Below are 21,851 nucleotides of genomic sequence, written 5' to 3'. Positions count from 1 at the left end.
TAAAGAAAATAAGCATCAAAACAACTAAAATAAGGGGTGAATTATTGTACAAAATAGTAGTAGATATCACACGTGCAAGTAAAATGAACTGAACATCAATACTAAGTTCACATAATGTTATAACTAGTTGCACATAACGTTATAATTAGGTGCACAAATGTTTACAAGGTAAATTACTTGCACTTGTAAGTGATTTTACTTGCACTTTTTTACTTGCAAATGTGCACCAGCTATTTGCACTTATAACACAATTACTTGTACCAAAAATTTTGAGTTATTTACGAAAATGTCATCTCGTCATTTTTTAAAAATTACATTTGATTCTTTGACGACTGCGAAGCGTTTTTATTTCTTTCATGGGTAAGGTTCGCCCCATATATATATGTGTGTGTGTGTGTGTGTGTGGTTATAATCAAGTGTGGTCGCCTCTTAATGTGCAGTCAGTGCGACCGCACCACTATGTATACAAATATATATATATATATATATATATATATATATATATATATATATATATATATATATATATATATATATATATATATATATACACACACACACACACACCACTCAGTGTTAGAAAACACACCACACAAATATGCATCATTAGGTACACATCATCGAAAAAACACACTACTAGGTATGCAAATATACACCACACAGTGTTAGCAAATGCACCATTAGGGGTAGGAGAGTTATGGTGCATTATTTTGAGGTGTGGTGTGCTTTCTAACATTGAGTGGTGCGAACCGCACCGACCGCACGGGAAGACGCAACCATATATATATATATATATATATATTAATTAATTATTATTCGGGGACGGTGTCGGGGAATTACATGTTTTCCCCGTCCCCGTTTCCTGAAAAATTTCCTCATACGGGGACGGGGCAAATTGTCATCCCTAGTTACATGGACATCATGGAATATAATGATGCCAATATTATACATATTTGCCCCAAAATATTAAATCTCCAACTATAGTCTCGGCAAAGCATTTAGAAAGATATAAATCACCATAAGTCAGTGGCTTAGAGCCAAATTGTCGATTGCCAATGCGCATAAGAGATCTACCTACTTTTGGTATAATTTTTTCACACTACTACTGTTGAATTTCAAACATTTATCCATTATCATCTTCTTTTACTTATCATCATTTTCTATCTTTTCTACTTGCATTGCTTATTTAAACATAACTTATTTGCTTATGCTTAAAATTATACATCATTAACATTATCAAAATTAAAAATTAAAATTTATACCACGTTTTATATTTTGATTGGACTCCTTTGATTATTGGTTTGGATATTTTTAATTATGTTATATCGGATACAAATTTGGTCCAGATATCGGATATCGAAATTTTACATATATTATTATATTAGAATTCAAAATAAAAATTACTCCGTCTATATTATATACATGTCATTCAAATGCATATATCCAAAAATATTTTAAATATTAGCTCAAAATATATTAATATTATCTAAACTAAATTTTATGTGAACTTAATAGGTTATTAGTTTTAATATATTTTTAGTTATGTTATATACAAAAATAAATTTAGTTCGGATATCAAATGTAAATTTTTTACATATATTAAATTTATAAAAATTATATTTATTCTATTTAAACCAAATATATTTTAAAATATTTTAAATATAAGATCTAAAAATTATTCGAAATTAAACTTATGTTAATTTTATAACATTAATCTAAAAAAATAAATTTGAAAAAATAAGTATTAATAAATAAGGTTTCTGAACAAAAAATAGAGATTGAAAAATATAAAATAAAAATTAAAAAATTAGAAAATAGAAAACAGTTTTATGTTACAAGAAAGCTGAGTTAATTTCTTATTGACTGAAAGTCATTGTCTTTGACTTTTAATTTTTCCCTCTCGTCCTTGCGACACGCTGAATTGCTGAAGGCCTGAAGCTCCTGGGTCCTGGCGACGTCGCCGGCGAAGTCCACTGTCTACCGCCTCCAAGCTCGTCGCCAGATGCATGCTCTGCGCCTCCGCCGCCTCACTCGCTCACCGAAGAACGGTACTCTTCCTCCTCCAATTCTGGCCTTATTTTTCTGTCTTCAGACCTGGAAAGTGGAAATTTTCATTTTTGATTTCTGATTGCTTGAGCCTTGAGTGTCGAGAAGACTGAAAAATTGAATGTTTTTGATTGCCTTGAACCCTTGAACTTGATTTCTGATTTTCTAGGCTTGATTGAGTTGAAGCTTGAACATTGATTTTTGTTTTTTTGAACATTGAATTCCAGTGCTTAGTGTCAAACACAGGAATGAAATTCTCAAATTCCAGTGTCAAGCACTGGAATGTATATTAATTGTAATTGTAATGTAATACCAAATTCAATAACAGTGCATAAATGATAATAGAAATACTCCGTAACATTTTAGGTTTAGCAAGAGCAATTCATTATATTCATCCTTTTAGTTACGTCGTTGAAAATCTTATACCTTTTCTGGGCAGGTGTTAAGGTAGTTTACTAGGTATTAGTGATTTCGTTTTTATTTTACCTGGTGGCAACATCACTCAACTCTAATGAATGTTTTCTTCTTCAATCTGTTTCAATGTTCATTTGGCATGGAATCCAGAGTGCCTATGAGCAGCAATAGCTAGCTGCAAAGATTGCTGAATTTTATAAGGTAAGAATTCTTTTAAAGAACTTTGTGGACAAGGTGTTTTCTTTGTTCTTTCTTGCCTTCCACCTAGTTCCAAGTAACTCACTGTTCCACCCCTTTACCACTTAAATAGGTTGAGGTAAAAAAAATAGTACCTAATATTCATGCTTGGACACTTGGCAGCCAACTGAATTTCTTTTACTTGTAAACTGTAACATATTCTAGTTCCTTCCATGTTATATCTAATTAAATTGGTTTACTTTCATAACAAAACTCAGCCAGGGGCATCTGTGAAACACACTAAGGAAGTAGCTGAAATCTCAGCTTTCTGGTCTGCTCTCGGTGGTAAAGAAAATTTTACCAACAAGAAAGCAATTGTTGAGGCTTTTGTTATTTCATATAATGGTTACTGGATTCAAACTTTTTGACCATTATGTATTTTGTGTCAGATATGTAATTATTAAGTGGTGAATTTGACATTCATATGCTAATGTTAAATTGTTAATCTAGACTCATGTGATTGTCTCATGAATACCTCAGAATGGTGGCATCATCCCATTCCTAGTTTTCTTAAATAATATGTAAAGGTCTTATTTATTTATTTCAAATACCAAGTTTTTTATTTTACTCTGTAACCAGGCACATGGAAACTCATTCCAAAATAGGTTTTTCTACTCTTTGGTATAGGTCATTCTGCAAAGATAATTGCTAGACTTCATTTTCATTTCCACACCTTTTCTACAGTTCTCATATGTATCATGTGTGTTAAGTTTCTTTCTAAATGAAGTTTTTATATTTTGATTTGATTTTAAAGCATGTAGTTTCATTATGATCAGTGCAAATAATGCTTTTATATCTTTATCTTTTAAAAAATTATGTATTGTATTAGTGTGTCCGGTTTCTGTTGACTTGCCAATACTACATTATTGAGGATGAATTGAGTTTTTGAAAGTTAAATCTTATGAATCCTGGAGGATTAGAGTATGGCTGCTAAATTGTTTACCAAAATGTTCAATTCACTGTAGGGAGACCTGTTTTGGTATGACTGAGTATGACTTTTATTTATATGATTTGTAAAACAAATTTATGTCCTGAGTGTAACACGGTTATTGTTTAGGGTCAGGTATTTCAAGGGAAAGAGCCACCCCATTTTGTGGATGGTGTTGTAATTTAGATTATATTGTACATTGTCTTGTAGTTTGGCTTATATTGTGGATTGTATGTGTCGTAATTTGGATTTTATTGTGGATTATATATATTGAGGATTGTGTTGATGGATTAGATGTTGTGATACATAAATTGACAGGTGTCCTTTTATGTCCCTGTATTCTAACTTTGCAAAGTTTGCAATTCCGTTGCAATTGATTTGCAACAAGCGTTTTACCAACGGAATGCATTCTGTTGCAAATTGTGATTTGCAAGGGAATTTGGGTTATTTGCAACGGAATTCTATCCGTTGTAATTGTGACTTTTTCTAGTAGTGGTCGTTTTTCCAAGAGCTCTTTGTGTGTTTTTTCATTTTTTTATTTATTTTTTTTTTTTTAATTTTATTTTTTTAAAGCTTAACTGGGGTTGTAGTGATGAAACAACTCATACTTGGGTAGTTGGGTTTACTTTAAAAGAAAGATGACAGAAATTATTGTAATATGAAATGAGTCATACTTGGGTTTACTTATGAAGAATACTAATTCCTGTAGGTTTAGTTAACACGATGGAGGAGTGGAGGACTGACTACTGAGGTAAAAGAGACTCAATTTTAGGATAAATAAATAATATATATATACAAACAAAAATAAAGGTAATAGGAATTCTTGTAATAGAGTGATGAGCACTGTGTAATTGTCAAGTATTGTGGATTCTAGATTAGAAGTTTTGCTTAACTTGCAGGAGAAACCTAGAAACTGAGAAAGTAATGGGCATCTGTTATTAAATATTTTTGCAGCATAAAATGATAATAATAGTTTAGTGATGTAGATGCTTATGGCATATCAGAGTCAAATTGACATATTCCTGGTTGTGTGTCTACTACTTCTCAAGTCTTCTCTCATATGGTTGTGATTACCAACTTGGAGAACATGCTGCATTCTTCAGCTCATTCCAGTCTGGGGTTTTGCAGATCTTGGAAATACATTAGGATTACAAAATTGGGAATTCTTGAGGACACAACTATGCACATGTATCTTGCACGTGTGAGTTCATTATAAATTAAAGTACTACAGCAAACAAGTGATGGCTGCACTTTGCTGCTTTATGCGCTTCATTCTTGAAATAATTGTTTCATTTGCTTAGATTTACCTTCTGTACTTGCTCTTATTGATTTTAAACTCAGTGGTAATATATTCATATCTTTTGTTTATGAAAGCCTTTGCTTGCCTGCTTCTTGCTGTCAAAGTTCCATTACTTATCTAGGGAAAGAAAATGTCTAATATGAAAAATGGTTTTGTAAAATGCATTGGGGTGGCTCTTTAATCAGTACATTGGGCATTAATTTACTGCAGAGGAAGGTCATTTATTTCAAACTGGATTTATTATAATGGGTAGGACCATAGGGTGGTTTCTTTATGACCAAGCCCAACTTGCTATCTACTCACTTATGTGGATAATCTAGAATATTTTCATGTGTGCTTAACTATTACCTCCTTTGAATTTCATCTCCTATGTCTCCATCACTCATTAATTTATGTTCTCTCTCTTCTTTTTTTTGTTTGTTTGTTTTTGTTTTTGTTTGTTTGTTTTGTGTGTGTGTGTGTGTGAATGCATTTGTCTAATTGTCATTTAGACCAGCTATCCTTACATCAATCCCAACATTTCTTGAAATGCATTAGCCTAATTGTCACGTTAAATTTTAAACTTTCAATTTAACCACCCGTGATCCTTCAATTTTCAAATTTAACCACCCATGATTCTTCAACTTTCAAGCTAACAACACATGGTTCTTCTGCTTTCAAACTTTTAACCAACCTTGATCCTAACTTTGCCCTTACTTAAACAAATGAAAGGGCCACACTTGGTTAAATTTGAAAGTTGAAGTACCATGAGTAGTTAAATTGAAAGTTCATAAATAATTACTATCCTCGGGTATTAACTATTAACTCTATTATTATTGCAGGGATAAACAAAGTGAATAGTGGTCTTAGAACAATTGTGCTTGGAGTGGATTAGTCTCCTTCCTGAATTCTGAAGTCAAGTTTATTTTAAAGTTGAGGAAGTATGTTAAACTGCTAACAGCCAAAATATGTCTTCATGGTGAAGAAAAGCTTTCGACTTTCATGTATGGAGAATGAAGTATCTTTCTAACCTGATACAGTGATACTGTTACTGCAAATATCTACGAACATCTATGACAATGAAAAATGTCGCTGCCAGGTCTGTTGAAAGTTTGGCCCAAGGCATATACATTTGCCAACGGGACAATGGTAAACTCGCCAGCCGTTATGCGGCCCACCTTCAACTCTGCTCCTCAAACATACACAGCCCTGCTACGTCTTCTCTTGCTAGAAACATCCATGCCAACATGATCACCTCCGGGTTCAAGCCTCGTGGCCACATCCTCAACCGCCTCATCGATATCTACTGTAAGTCCTCTAACCTCCTGTACGCAAGGCACCTATTTGACGAAATTCCCCAACCGGATATTGTTGCTAGAACCACCATGATTGCTGCGTATTCTGCTTCTGGGGACCCCAAGCTCGCTGCAGAGATTTTTGATAGAACCCCTTTATGCATGCGTGACACGGTTTTTTATAATGCTAGGATCACGGGCTATTCGCATCAAAATGATGGCCATGCTGCTATACAAGTCTTCAATGATATGAAAAGAAACAACTTTAAGCCTGACCAGTACACATACACTAGTGTGCTTGCAGCCTTGGCACTTATAGCTGATTGTGAACTGCACTGCCAGCAGCTACATTGTGCTGTTATCAAGTCCGGGACTGGGACAATTACATCTGTACAGAATGCCCTTTTGTCAGTGTACGCTAGGTGCGCGTCTTCACCCTTAGTGTCTTCATTGCTTTTAATGGAATCGGCTAGGAAGGTATTTGATGAGATGACCAAGAGGGATGAATTGTCATGGACAACAATCATTGTGGGTTATATAAGGAATGATAATGTTGAAGCTGCACGGCAAGTGTTTGATGGGATGGATGAGAAGTTAGTTGTGGCGTGGAATGCAATGATTTCAGGGTATGTGCATAAGGGTTTAATCTTTGAAGCGTTTGAACTTTTTAGACAAATGTACTTGCTAGGGATTAAACTGGATGGATTTACATATTCAAATGTTCTCAGTGCCTGTGCTGATGCTGGATTATTTCTCCATGGAAAGCAGGTGCATGGTTACATAGTAAGGACAGAAACAACACCTATGGAGCATGCTCATGTGTCAGTAAATAATGCTTTGATTACGTTGTATTGGAAATGCAATAGAGTTGATGATGCTAGGAAAATTTTTGATCAGATGTTCACCAAGGACTTGATCTCATGGAATACAATTTTGTCTGCATATGTGAGTGCTGGACGGATTAATGAAGCTAAATTGTTTTTTTCTTGGATGCCAGAGAAGAACTCCTTAACATGGACAGTGATGATATCTGGATGCTCACAAAATGGGTTTGGGGAAGAAGGTCTAAGGTTATTCAACGAAATGAAATTAAATGGGTTTGAGCCATGTGACTATGCTTTTGCAGGTGCCATTGCATCTTGTTCAGTGCTTGCTGCGCTAGAAACTGGACGCCAGTTCCATGCTCAGATTATACGGTGTGGATTTGATTCAAGCCTCTCTGTTGGAAATGCATTAATTACATTCTATGGAAGATGTGGAGACATTGATGCTGCACAGTGTCTGTTTCTTACAATGCCATTTTTCGATTCCGTGTCTTGGAATGCAATGATTGCAGCCTTGGGGCAGCATGGACATGGTGCTCATGCGATAAAACTCTTTGAAGAGATGCTGGAAGAACGTATATCTCCTGACAGTATAAGCTTTCTTACAGTCCTATCTGCTTGTAGTCATGCAGGGTTGGTTAAAGAAGGACAACATTATTTTGATTTAATGCATAGAGTGTATGGCATAAGTCCAGGAGAAGATCACTATTCTCGCTTAATTGATTTGTTGTCTCGAGCTGGAAGGTTCTCAGAAGCTACAAATGTGATCCAGACTATGCCCTATAAGCCTGGGGCACCCATTTGGGAAGCTCTTCTTTCTGGTTGTCGACTTCATGGAAACATTGAGTTGGCAGTGCAAGCTGCAGATAAACTCTTTGACCTAGTTCCACAACATGACGGAAGCTACATACTTATGGCAAACATGTTTTCTTCTGCAGGCAGATGGAATGATGCTGCCAATGTACGGAAATTAATGAGGGAACGAGGGGTCAAGAAGGAGCCTGGCTGTAGTTGGATTGAAGTTGAAAACAAGGTCCATGTATTCTTGGTGGACGATACTAGGCACCCTGAAATCCAAGCGGTTTACAACTATCTGGAGGAATTAGCACTAAAGATGAGGAAAGCTGGATATATTCCAGATACGAAGTATGTGTTACAGGATATGGAAACTGAACAAAAGGAGTATGCTTTGTCAACTCATAGCGAAAAACTTGCTGTTGTGTTTGGGCTCTTGAAGCTACCTCGTAGTGCCACGATTAGGGTCTTCAAGAACCTCCGGATATGTGGGGACTGCCATAATGCATTTAAGTTCATGTCAAAGGTAGAGGCAAGGGAGATTATTGTGAGAGATGGAAAGAGGTTTCATCACTTCAGGGATGGTGAATGCTCATGTGGAAATTACTGGTGAGCAGAGAGATTCTATTTTAATTATGTATTAAAAGAATTGGATGTTTGGACAGATAAGTATCATGATGCCAACCTATTGATAGAGGAGCTTAAAGAAGTTATTCTGGAAGCCTGACCTCTCTTTCCTATTTCACTATCCCTTTAAAGCTGTCTTTCCTCATCCTGTTCAGCCAATCATCTTCCAGTGAAGTCTTCAAAGGCAGAGTAATTGTTCAATTTCCTTTTATGTCTCTCTTCCTGAAGGGGTTTGGACTTTAGTTTCTAGCTATGGAGATTCATTGAAACCATTAGTCCTTTGCATTAAGATATTAACATGCCTATCAATGTTTGGCTTGTCTTTTGACAACATCTACTTCAGTTTGGAAATGCTATGAAAATGTAACCTGGGAAGCCATTAAACGTTTTGAACGCAGCTAGAAAAGGTTAGTATATCGCAACAATGATTGCTCTGCGTGGTGCTGCCAGCCAAGACAGTTGCTGCTGCAAAGCCCAGTGCTCCAGAACATGCTCAGATTCAGGTCGTCAACTCTAATCAGTTGCTGAATATGAATGAGAATATTTAACTGTGGGGCATGCTGGCTTGGTGGTGAGCTTAACTATTGTTTAAGATTCAACTCAATTCCATTTGCATTTATTTAGAATCAGTTTCTGTGTTGTTGCAATTTTGGTTTATACAGTTCAAATTTGGTATTCTGAACTTGAAAAGCTGAAAATTTTCCTTTCAAAGGACACCATTTGCATCTTTTCTTTCACCTATTTGGAGAATCCGGAGAAGGTTGCAAGCAAGACATGTGAAACTCAATGAGCCTACACTACACTGCTTGCTGTTATATAGAGAAACAGACTGGAAGAGGAGATGCTGAAAATATGTTTGAGATGAAAAAAATATGTGAAGAAAGACTACAGCTTGGCCTTCTAACTATAGACAAAGGAATAAGAAGGATTTGTGAAAAGCTTTGATGTCTTCCAATTGGACATCATATCCACAATGGGATAATACTATGCTTAAAGAGTTAAAATTGTAAACTGCTAAACGTGTTTTTATGTTCCAAAAAAATTTTGGCGCAATTTTTATTTATTTATTGCAGAGATCTTTAATAAACTTTTAAGACATGTTCCCATCAGCTGTCGATCCCTCTTCAATAAAGTTATTAACACTACAAGACTTGGTTTGACCTAGTCAATTATGTGCAAGTTATATTGGTTTACTTTTTTTAGTCCTTTGTCAAATAGGGGTACAGGATGAGATTTACCTTGTGCACGTTGTCAAGTAGTGCATGATTGAAGGTTTTTTTGAGTACTACTGACCTACTGAAGCACAACGAGTCAACAGTTACCTCCACTGAGACTCGAACCCACTCCCATCATCCATGTGGGAGTGTTAATCGAGACACCGATGCCACTTGACTACAAGGTCTTTGGCAACTGGGTTGAAGAATATGTAGACAACTTACAAGTTTTATATTCCACAATATGTTTGATTTATGAAATGATTTTTTTTTTTTTAAAAGAGAAGAATATAATGGGTAAAGAATAAACACCATCCACATTGATATATATTAGAACAATGCTTATGGTAAAACATGCAGACTAATGCTAGCTATTGATTATTAATGATAGGTAAAGAATAAACAATAGGGATGACAATTCCAAAATTTCAGTCGCCCCTAGATATTCACTTGAATCCACTCTGCGTGGATCAATTATTTTTTAAATGATAGTCGGTAGTAGGTCGGAGGTAAGTCTTAAAAAATTAAACTCGTAGTGCATCGCGTTGCATGAAGTTTTATATACAAAATATGCATAAAACTCAACCCGACCACCATGTGTGTATGTGTACACACACACAGGGCCTAGTTCACATGCATACTATCCTTTTTGTGCTGTCGTGTGACATGGTGCATTTACATACGCTAGGTGGTGCATCCACTCCTAAGTGCACCACAGATCACTCATAAGTGCACCACAGATCACTCATAAGTGCACCACACCCCAACATGTAATGTATCACCGAAATATACATGATGCGAAAAATTACCAAAATGTCATCGCATTTTTCCCATCTTCATTGACTTTCAACCTTTCATCTGAGCGAATCCAATGGTTTAGATGAGTCCTCACGACCGCATGGAGTGCCGCATTTGAACACAAACACACACACACACACACACATATTGTAGGTTTTATGACTTTTGGGTAGTCAGCAGTTGGCCAACACTAACATTAAAATGACAAGTATATGAAAATATATAAAATATAGAGAGAATGTGAGTATTGTATATATTGTTGAATATTGCTTATGAGTAGTAAAAATTACTTGTTCGTTTGCGTATATGCGGGGAAGGAAGAGGGGCTATTTATACATATTATGCGCTAAGAGTCTTACAAGAAATAGAAATCCGCCTAGTTAAACTTAGAGTTAGTATTCTAATAACTATCGCAGTCTATAGACACCCATATGGTATGGCATTTATCATGTATAGTCTATCTTACCTACTTTCCAAGCAAACATAATACGGAGTACATATTACACAACTTCTGACAGTGATGTGTATGCATTCATGTACTGTTGTACAATGAAATTCCTTAATTAAGGTTGAAATTCCATAAATTAAGGTAGTTAATATGATTTAGAAATTCTCTTGATGTAATAGTTGCTTAATAGTACTTTAAGCATCATTAGAAGTAGTTATGCATTGATTAGTCTTTTAAATTTAAAGTATTCAAACTTTGTACTTATAATGCAAAGATTTTAATTGAAAGTATTCACCCTTGTACTTATAATGCAAAGAGTGTGGTTAGTCTGAATAATTTTAAAATTTTGTTTTGAGAACATGTTTAAATGGAGTTTAATAATATATAATAGTTCAATTTTGAATTACTCAAACGTACTCCGGTATATATAACTATACTATAAGTAGGAGTATTTATATTGAAAAAGTTGTATAAATAAACAACATCCCAAAAAAAAAGATAGTAATGGGGTAATATAGTACACATACTCATGATTTGGTTGGAGGCTGACCGTGCTTGGATCGAGCCTGAGCTCTGAGGTCAGGAAGCCTGGTTACTAATATTACTAAGAAAGGATGACAAAATAGTCCCTTCTACTGTCACTACTGGACATGACTTTCAAGATCAACATGTGTCATGACTAACTTGAGTTGTCAGTGCGGCGTTGCCACATCAAACCGGTCAATGGAGAACCAGTATGTACTCCATACTCTAACACGTACTATAAATACAAACATCCTTTAACTAGTAGAGAAATTTGATTTCTTAGATATAGTACACTTTCCAACATTGTTGAGCTTCCTGCACTCCTTCGTATTAATCTTAGATTGTACTAAAAATTCTTCATTATCAATATAACACTCTCTATTCTACTACCTTCTTCATTTTCATTTTATTTTTATGTTAGAAACAATTGTAAATTAGATTTTGATGATACCAAAAGACTTAGGAAAATTTTAGTCCCCAATTCGTTTTATCCTCTTACACTTAGGAAAGTTTTCTTTATTCCATTTGAATAGTCTGAAATGTAACTTAAATGGTTACACCTTGGATAGTCAGCAGACAAGACTTCAAGGAGGTTCGAAATGTTCAAGAGTCAAAGATCAGAATATATCAATGGTCGAAAAGTGGAAGGGTCAACCTTACCAAACACAAGGGACTTAATTAGTAAGTATGTCGAATAGTAATTTGTATAAACAAGTCAACCTACTTTGTATAAAAAAAGGTCAAAATGTCCTTATATTTAATGACATTTCAATGATTTTCTTGACGGAGGACCAAAAATGATTATGCAACAATAATACTAGGACCAAAGGATGATGTTCTGATAAAAAATAACGAAAAGTAAACTGCCACTTATAAATCTAGGATAAAAATGAAATTAACTCTTTATTACTATATAAGTTCTAAATTATATATTTTATAAACTACAATTTATTTTTTTTTGAAAATTATAAACTACAATTTATTAATTAATAATATAATTACCAAATACAAATATTACATATAAATTATCTCATTTTCAATCAACTGTTTATGTCCTTTTCCATACATTTTTATTGTTAGTTGTAGTAGTGTGACAAAACCATTATTAACACCAAGGATATTATTTATCGCATTTTCTTCTAACTACCCTTTGAATATAATAATATGATTTTTAATTATCATTTATAGTTAATCAACATGAGAACAAGTAAGTTACTATTGATGTACACAAGACCAAGCGACTTACATTTCATGACCTGATAATTTGGATAAAGAGGTTTGTTAACAGGTCAGCGTGCGTGATTATGTCATGAACACCGTAAATTTAAACATGAACACAACCTATTATAATTTTAAACACGAACACAATTTTTAAATGAGTTGAAATGATGGACACATCTAGTCAATTGGTTTCGGATCCACATGACATGATAACATATTTAAACATGTTTTTTTTTTTTAGAATAAACATGTTATATATATATATATATACACATACATATATATATATATATATATATATATATATATATATATATATATATAATGATAAAAATAACATCTAACCAGCATAACTAATGTATAGCTTAACATGTTAGTGGGAGAATGAAGAAGCTTAACATGTTAGGAGTCGTTAATTAATTAAGACACAAAATTTAATAACTTCTTTAACGTGTCAGTGATTATAATTTCCTCCTTAATTTTTGGTCTTTTAAATGTCACACAAAGTCATTACTTTAGGTACATAAATTTAAGGGAAAATGGCATCTTTAGTCCCTAAGTTATAGGGGTAGTGTAGACTCAGTCCCTAAGTTATGGCTGTATGCGAGTTTAGTCCCTCAGTTATTCACAAAGTGGCGAGTTTAGTCCCTGAACATTAAATTTGACGAAAAAATTAAAAAATATTCAAAATTTGAAGGGTAAAATAGGAAATTCACATTTTATTATTCTTCTTATATCAAAACCACTTTTACAACATTATTTTTTCACTTCTTAGCCTAATTATTTTTATTATTTTTCATTTTTAAAAGCATTTTAATAACTTTCAAATGACTTGTTAGGAACCTGACTCTAGTATAACACACTTAAAACTTAGCACAAATAAAGAAATGCATGATCATTGTATTTAGGTGTATGAAACACACTGTCCTAACAAGTTTTTATTTTTTTACTAAGCAACAAATGTAATAAAATTAAAACTTTTGAGATAGGATAGTGTGTAAAAAAATCTCAAAAGTTTTAATTTTATTACATTTGTTGCTTAGTAAAAAAATAAAAACTTGTTAGGATAGTGTGTTTCATACACCTAAATACAATGATAATGCATTTCTTTATTTGTGCTAAGTTTTAAGTGTGTTATACTAGAGTCAGGTTCCTAACAAGTCATTTGAAAGTTATTAAAATGCTTTTAAAAATGAAAAATAATAAAAATAATTAGGCTAAGAAGTGAAAAAATAATGTTGTAAAAGTGATTTTGATATAAGAAGAATAATAAAATGTGAATTTCCTATTTTACCCCTCAAATTTTGAATATTTTTTAATTTTTTCGTCAATTTTAATGTCCAGGGACTAAACTCGCCACTTTGTGAATAACTGAGGGACTAAACTCGCATACAGCCATAACTTAGGGACTGAGTCTACACTACCCCTATAACTCAGGGACTAAAGATGCCATTTTCCCTAAATTTAATTCATAAAAGTCATTATTGTAAATACATGAGTTCATTACTGCAAATACATAGATTCATTAGTATTGGTGTCATTTTTATGTACACACAATATTATTTTTATATAGGAGTAACATAGAAGATCATGGTCCACAATATAATTTACCTTAACCGATCAACTGTTAATGACCCATGACATGTTAAGGCTAAACCCAACTTATTATTTTCATGTTAAATTTTGGCGTGTAAAAATTTGTTCGGTTTAATCACTACTTCACTGAGGAAAAACAAAGACAAAAACAAAAAAAGAAAAACAAACAAAAGTTATATAAGGGTGTTATCAAATGTAGCCTAGCTACTTATATTTATTTGCAGTTACAAATTAAACCAAACAAATATAGTACGTAGTACATGTGTAAACAAATGCAAGCAGCATTACAAAATTTGAATTTCAATTAATGGTAGTTGGTGCCCTACCAATGACTACACCAACTATAAATTAAAAGCATGGATGGCAACTCCTACTGCAGTGCGTACTACTACTGTTCAAGGATTTAATAACATTGTAGGGTAGTCTCATGAAAAACATGGAGAGACAACCCTACATAAATTAATAAGGATTTTGATATGTATGTACCATAAAAACAAAACCAACGGTACGTCTAGCTAGTCCCCAAATGAATGTACAAGTGAATAGAACATGATTCTTGTATTAGAAGGTCACGAGTTCAATTATCGTCAAAAATTTGATCTCTCTGTCAAGTCAGTTGCACATGAAATTCTTATTAGTAGAATTTATCTCTTATGTATAAATGTATAATAAACTCCTGTCAGATAATAACTGTAGTTTCTCTCCTCAAAAAAAAAAAAAAAAAAAAAAAAAACCACGACGGTCCTATGTATGATTTATGAATGAATCGAAATTAAAGTCTGTTTGGTAACTTGGATATTATGATGTAATGTTTGCAGTTGAGATGCATTGAATATCAACTTTTTAAGATACGGGAGGTGGTGGGTTCGAGCCTCAGTGGAGGCAGTGGAGGCAATACTGACTCTTGTGCTTCAATAGGTTGAGAAAGTAGTTATGAACAGATACTGCATTGTAATAGAGTTAGTAGTATTAAAAAAAAAAAAAAACTTTTTAAGATAAGTCTCTTCAAGTCATTCTTTCGGTTCTAGATGCATGGTGTCTTCTTTGGGCCGGTTTTCCATTCGTTTTGTTCCAAAAAGAATATATAATTCTAAGTTTGAATATATCATGCATATTAACTAAAAGACCAAAGACCCACATCGAGCGGCCTTATCCCTCAATGACGGCAAATTATACTGTGCATTACGGTGCACATAGCAATGTGCACCACGTACCTAAACGACGTTGTTTTGAGCATTGTAAATTAATCGTCCGTTTTTTTTGGAAATTACGTTTCCCGTTTCGGCCGGTCTCTGTATTTATGTTAATATTCTGTGTATTCCAGGTAATCATTTTGTGTATTCTAGGCAACCGTTCTGTGTATTATAGGAAACCGTTATGTGTATTCATGTTAGTAACACATGTTGTGATTTCATGTTAGTAACACATGTTGTGATGTGTTTGTGCATTCGAATGTTTAGGAGAATGAGTTCTGTGTATTTTGTGTAAATATTATGTGTATTCATGTTATTAACACAAGTTGTGATGTGTTTGTGCATTCGAATGTTAGGAGGATGAGTTCTGTGTATTATGGGCATCAATATTCTGTGTATTATGGGCAAACATTCTGTGTATTCTAGACAAACCTTCTGTGTATTCTATATAATGATTATGTGTATTATAGATAATGAATTCCCTAGAGTCATTCGCGTCCACTAACATCTGTGTATTTTGTATCAATATTCTGTGTATTCTGGGCAAACATTATGTGTATTCTAGGCAAACGTTCTGTGTATTATAGATAATGAATTCCCTGAGTCATTCGCGTCCGCGTCTACTAACACCGAAACGACGTCGTTTTAAGTACGTTGTGCACATTGCTATGTGCACCGTGGTGCAGGGTATAACGATTGCTCAATGACCCACGTCGAGCGGGAGCTATAGCTCGTAAGGAAGCAATATCGTGGTTGAAGTCTTGTGGAATTAATAACATATGCTTGGAGTCTGATTACTACAATGTTATAGTGACTATCTCAAAAAGAATTAGAGATCTTTCTTATATCGGTCCTATTTTAGACTGTTGTCAATTCTTTTTCCTTTCAAAGTTTAATTTGCCGTTTGATCTCCTATTCAACGAACTAGTTGGCTCATATTCTAGCTAGGAGTACTGACTCTCAGTCTGTTTGGCGTTATTGAGAGTCTTCCCCCGACTTGTTTGATGCAGTTTTTGAATTAATTCAATGAATTTATTATTTAAAAAAAATTAAAAGATCAATTATCCTCAAGGATCAACTACTCTAGTGACATAATTTTAAGATTTTACATAAGAAATTTTGAGATAAAGTTCCATCGATCTAAAAAAAAATCAATTGTCCCGTCTAAGAGAACATATTTAATGCAATTTTGAGAATTGATTAAGTAGCCATGTATAACTCTTATTTTGTTTTTCATATAAGAGTGCAACCGAGTGTCAATACTACATTGTAATAGAGTCAGTAGTATTAAAAAAAAATAATGTCCAAAGTTTTTTCCTTTTTGGTGGTTCGAATATTCTAACTAACAAAAGAGTTGCGATACATTATTTTCTTTAACATTCATTCTAATTTCCACATCTTGTCGTGTGATTATTTTATTAAAAATTTAGATTTTTCTTAATCTTGATAAAAAAAAATTACTTTAACTATCTAATTTTTCTTTCTCCAATTTTTAATTATTCCCTATTTTATAATAAGAAAAATGTATAAATAAATATTTTTTTTACTATAAAAATATATTTTGATTTTTATTTTCAATAAATAAACACACTGGGATACTTTCGACTCACGACAACAAAGTAGCAAAATACCAACAAATTGTCTATTTGCATCATTGTTTTGAGCCGGTCAACTATATATGGACGACCTAAGCTGGTTTACCTCCTTGTGTTCCTTTACTGACGAGGGTCACAAGACGGGGTTTACCCAATGCACACCCTCGGATAGTGGCTGCGAGTTTTTCTCTTCACTCAAAAATACCAACAAATTTAACTATAGATTAAATAGTTACAACCTTTTTTTTTAAATAAAATAAAATGGTTATGGCTTTTAGTATTTTTACTTGCAGAAATGCATTGATAAAATTAAATACATACTAATTTCAGTAACAGTAATGTTAGATACCTCTCATTTTTTTCCCCTCCAATCCATCTCTCATGACAATGTGACAGAGCATGCAACATCTAATTAGTAACTAAATGCTATTTTTAAGTAGTGATGTTCATTGGCACTCAATGAATAGAAGATGGAGAAATTTAGGAGGGGAATAAAACATTTCCTTTTCAGTAATTTATTTACAATTTTATTCTAGTGATAAATTTAATTGTTATAGTGCATCCTATTTTGACATATTACGGAGTACATTATTTACATATATACCCTGGTTTTATATGGCCAATGCTTTGAAATTCAATTTTTTGTGCCGTCTGGAAAGGGAATTTTGAAAACTCCATCTTCAATCTTACCTTGCATGCAGAGTGGAGCAAATAAGCTGACCTGTGAAATGCTTTACATTAAATACTCCGTAAATACTATAATTCCATATATAACGAGACATACCCTTTCTTGGTACAATCCAAAAAGTACTTAATGCTACTATTTTTTACTGTCAGTGGGTGAAACTCTTTAATTTAATGGGGGAGGGGGTGGTTATGAATTAATACCACAAATGTAGGGCGGTTAACGACCCGAACATAAACGAATGGAGGTTGTTCGTATTCGTTTGTTAAGGATTTTGAGGTGTTCGTGTTCGTTTGTTAAGGTTTTTGAAAATTCTGTTCATGTTCGTTTGTTAAGCGTTCGTTAACGTTCGCGAACACGTTATATATATATATAACATGTTCGCGATCATTATTAAACGAACACAAACGAGCTTGTTCACGAACACTACTAAACAAACACAAACGAGCTTGTTCGCAAACACTTAACAAACAACCTTACCACTGTTCAGACTCTATCCGTTTGTTAACCGATCTAATTTTTGTTTGTTAATGTTCGTTTACCTTAATAAACGAACATAAACGAACGCTTACCGAGCTTGAACACGAGTAGTTTGTTGAAAGCTCTGTTCGCTAACAGCCCTACACAAATGGTCCTTTGCTTATCAAGTTAGTATTCATTTTAGTTATGGACTTTCATTTAGACCAGAGCACGTACAATCGTACATTGACTTTCATTTGTTTTTTTACCACAAATAGTCTTCTGTTAAAATTTAAATTAAATGAGGGTTAAATCTAATGATATTATCGCCAAATCAATTAATATGATTATGATAACCTCTTTTTGAGAATTATGTGAGTTAATTTAATATGAATATGATCCATGAATTGTTCCTTTAGCATAATGTCACGCTTATACCCAATTCAAGTATCTCAACACCATCAATTGTAATTGTTAAATAAATGCATTTTGGGAAAACTCCTTGTCAAGTTGGTCAGACAATTCACTTGAAAAAGTTATTTAATAATTCTCACAAAAAATCAAACTTAAAATATTGTCGTGAATCACCATATCAATAATTCAATTACTTTAGTTAGAGTTGCCCTCAAACAGTTTCCTATATATATATGGTAGGTGAAAAGGATAACATCATTTAATTTTACGGCATTTTAGTCTATTAATCATTAATGATTGTTAGGTACCCTCTCTTGCATGCAATACAATTTCAGGTAGTCCATGGATGGGAAATTGCGAAAACCCTATAATAATTCATTGACATAAATTTAAGAATTTTATAAAAGATTTTTGAGATTATTATTATTATTATTATTATATGTAAACATAATTAAATAACCGAATAAATTAAATAAATAATATAAAGGTGTTTTAGTAATTCAGTACTTGAAAATTGTAACGTTTGTTGAATTTTTTAAAATTGTATTATTTGAGAGGAAATATTCTTCAGTTGAAGGAATATAATTATTATAAATTTTTATTTTAGTATTTAATTATATGATTCACATGCATGATTATTGAAAAGGAATAAGTAGTATAAAGAGCAAAATGTCAATACATTATAAAATAATAATATAATAAATTAAAATGAAATAAATTAATAATAATAATGATATTAATAATAATAATAATAACAATATTATAATAATAACATTGTTATAATAAATTATAAAGTAAAATGAATTACATTAAAAATGGTATAACAAAATAGAGTAATAAATTATAATTATAATTATAATAATATTTTTGAAAACATAATTATAATAATATGATAATTCATAAATAAATAAAAAGTAATTTAGAATAATAAGTGATAGGAAATATCCTCTCGGTATACTGATGATGGCCTTTGATCCGTATAAGCTTTTCTCGGGGCTCAGGTAGTCTTCTGGGTCCGATCAAGGAATGTAAGGTCGGATGGTCGGCAGTAAGAGGTTGTCCCCAGCCGTTACCATTTAAGTCCGGGTCAGGGTCGGAGTCCTCTTTTGTAGTCCAATCTCTTGATCACATCACCCGGTCAAGGTCAAATCTGAGTCACCACGTGTACGATAACGTTGTCGCCCAAGGATAGGTCCGCCCGGTGCATGGGCAACACGCGTCCGTCATGTCGGAGGGACGGAACTTTTCCCCTCTACTCCTAAAAAGCTGCATTAATGGAATAGAGGAGGGACTTTTGGAGACCAGGAGATTGGATCAGTCCTACTATTCCGGTGCGTAGTCAGCCCACTGCCGACTGCCCGATCGAAGCCTGATCGTCCCGAGCTCCCACTGTATTCCAATTTGGGTTTGCCCCTTAATAATACACACCTTATTTATTGGGTACTCTTGCCTCCGTATTTTACAGTATCAGTAAGTTTTGTGAGATCGTCCATGTGAGATAGGGATGGCAACGGGGCGGGGGCGAGGAATGGGGTCCCCGTCCCCGTCCCCGAAATAGGCCCCCGTTCCCCGTCCCCGCCCCGTTCCCTGACGGGGATGGGGAATAATTCCCCATCCCTGTCCCCGCGGGGATTTTTCGGGGACGGGGATTCCCCGCCCCGTTTTTTAATGATGCTAATGAAAAAAAAGAAGAAGCTATATTAAGATATTATAAAAAACCTCAAATGTTATGTTAAACAAATTTAGTATTATAAGTTCATAGTTTTCTACTTTAATTTATATGTTAGTCTATTTATTTAGCATTTTAAAAAGAAAATTAATTAAAACTAATAAATACAGTACTATAGTAGTACTGATCAAACTAATCAATACAATTTTTAATTTTTTATTACTTGGAATCAGTACTGGTATATTGAACTAACATACTTATTAGATCATATATGGAATATATTTACTAATCAAAACTAATGAATACAGTAAATCAAAACTAAACAAATGTATTTATTTGACTATTGTTTATTATATATATATATATATATATATATAATATATATATATATATATAGTATATATATATATATATATAATTATCGGGAAATCGGGACGGGGACGGGACGGGGATCGGGGGATCGGGGTCGGGGGCGGGGAACGCCCTCCCCGTCCCCGTCCCCGGCGGGGATGGGGCCCGTTCCCAGAAAAAATTCCCCGAACCCGCCCCCGTCGGGGCGGGGATCGATTTTCCCCGTCGGGGGCGGGTTGAATTGCCATCCCTAATGTGAGATATCTAATACTTTTTAGATAATAATATATAATACTTTTGCATAGACTTATTAAAAAAGTTAATTACTCCATATATTTTATATAAAAAGTAGTATACATTTATACGTTTACAGGAAACCGTTTCATATAAGACCTATTAATTAATTAATTAGGGGAAATGTATTTTTGTCTTGATCTGATAGCTCCATTTTCCTTCTCAACCTCTATTGAATTTAAAATTCTGGTAGTGGAGGGTGTTAGGAATTCCGATTTCACATGATAAAAACACTTAAATTTCATGAAATTTGAACTCGTTCCAATCAAATCGTGAAAAATTTCCACTTTTTAAAGTTAAGGAGGAAAATATATTTACTAAAATTTCAGTTTAATTACTCACTTAAACTTAGTATTCTAATAACTATCGCAGTCTATATACAACCATCATATGGTATGGCATTTATCATGTATAGTCTATCTTACCTACTTTCCAAGCAAACATAGTAAATATTACACAACTTGTGACAGTGATGTGTATGCATTAATGTGCCGTTATCATTGGAATTCCATAACTAAGGTTGAAATTCCATAAATTAAGGTAGTTAATATGATTTGTAAATCATCTCTTGATGTAATAGTTGCTTAATAGTACTTTAAACATCATTAGAAGGAGTTAAGTTATGCATTGATTAATCTTTTTAATTGAAAGTATTCAACCTTTGTACTTATAATACAATGAGTGCGATTAGTCTAAAAAAATGTCTTGAATTTTAAAATTTTGTTTTAAAAACCTATTTAAATGGAGTTTGATAATAGTTCAATTTTGAATTACGCAATCTTCTGTATATATAACTATAGTATAAGTAGGAGAATTTATATTGAAAAGGTTGTATCAATAAACCCCCATTCCCATCCCCCTTAAAATATACAACTATAGTATAAGTAGGAGCATTTATATTGAAATAGTTGTATCAATAACCCCCCCCCCCCCCCCCCCCCCCC

General features: G+C 33.4%; 1 protein-coding gene across 9 annotated transcripts; it reads left to right on the top strand.

The window, feature by feature from the left end:
* Positions 1-1,883: 1,883 nt before the first annotated feature.
* LOC116023419 (pentatricopeptide repeat-containing protein At1g25360-like) lies at positions 1,884-9,554 on the top strand. Of its 9 annotated transcripts, XM_031264433.1 has the most exons (5): positions 1,885-2,048; positions 2,611-2,661; positions 4,335-4,376; positions 4,754-4,826; positions 5,747-9,554. In XM_031264433.1, the coding sequence occupies exon 5, from the start codon at positions 5,978-5,980 to the stop codon at positions 8,429-8,431; it is 2,454 nt and encodes an 817-aa protein (XP_031120293.1). In that variant the 5' UTR covers positions 1,885-2,048; positions 2,611-2,661; positions 4,335-4,376; positions 4,754-4,826; positions 5,747-5,977; the 3' UTR covers positions 8,432-9,554. The 9 variants fall into 9 exon arrangements, 8 of the variants coding, with proteins under 8 accessions (XP_031120303.1, XP_031120293.1, XP_031120282.1 ...); XM_031264443.1 differs by lacking the exons at positions 4,335-4,376; positions 4,754-4,826 and having other exon boundaries at positions 1,884-2,048; positions 5,747-5,922; positions 6,004-9,554; XR_004099415.1 differs by lacking the exons at positions 4,335-4,376; positions 4,754-4,826 and having other exon boundaries at positions 5,747-9,016; positions 9,158-9,554.
* The last annotated feature ends 12,297 nt before the right edge of the window (positions 9,555-21,851 follow it).

The sequence above is a fragment of the Ipomoea triloba genome, chromosome 1 (assembly GCF_003576645.1).
Source record: "Ipomoea triloba cultivar NCNSP0323 chromosome 1, ASM357664v1".
Classification (NCBI taxonomy): domain Eukaryota; kingdom Viridiplantae; phylum Streptophyta; class Magnoliopsida; order Solanales; family Convolvulaceae; genus Ipomoea; species Ipomoea triloba.
Note: the sequence above shows the minus strand (reverse complement) of the source record. Positions and strands in the feature narration are given on the sequence as shown.

Coding starts and splice junctions, on each gene's coding strand:
- LOC116023419 (XM_031264438.1), top strand. CDS start 5,978: ATGACAATGAAAAATGTCGCTGCCAGGTCTGTTGAAAGTTTGGCCCAA.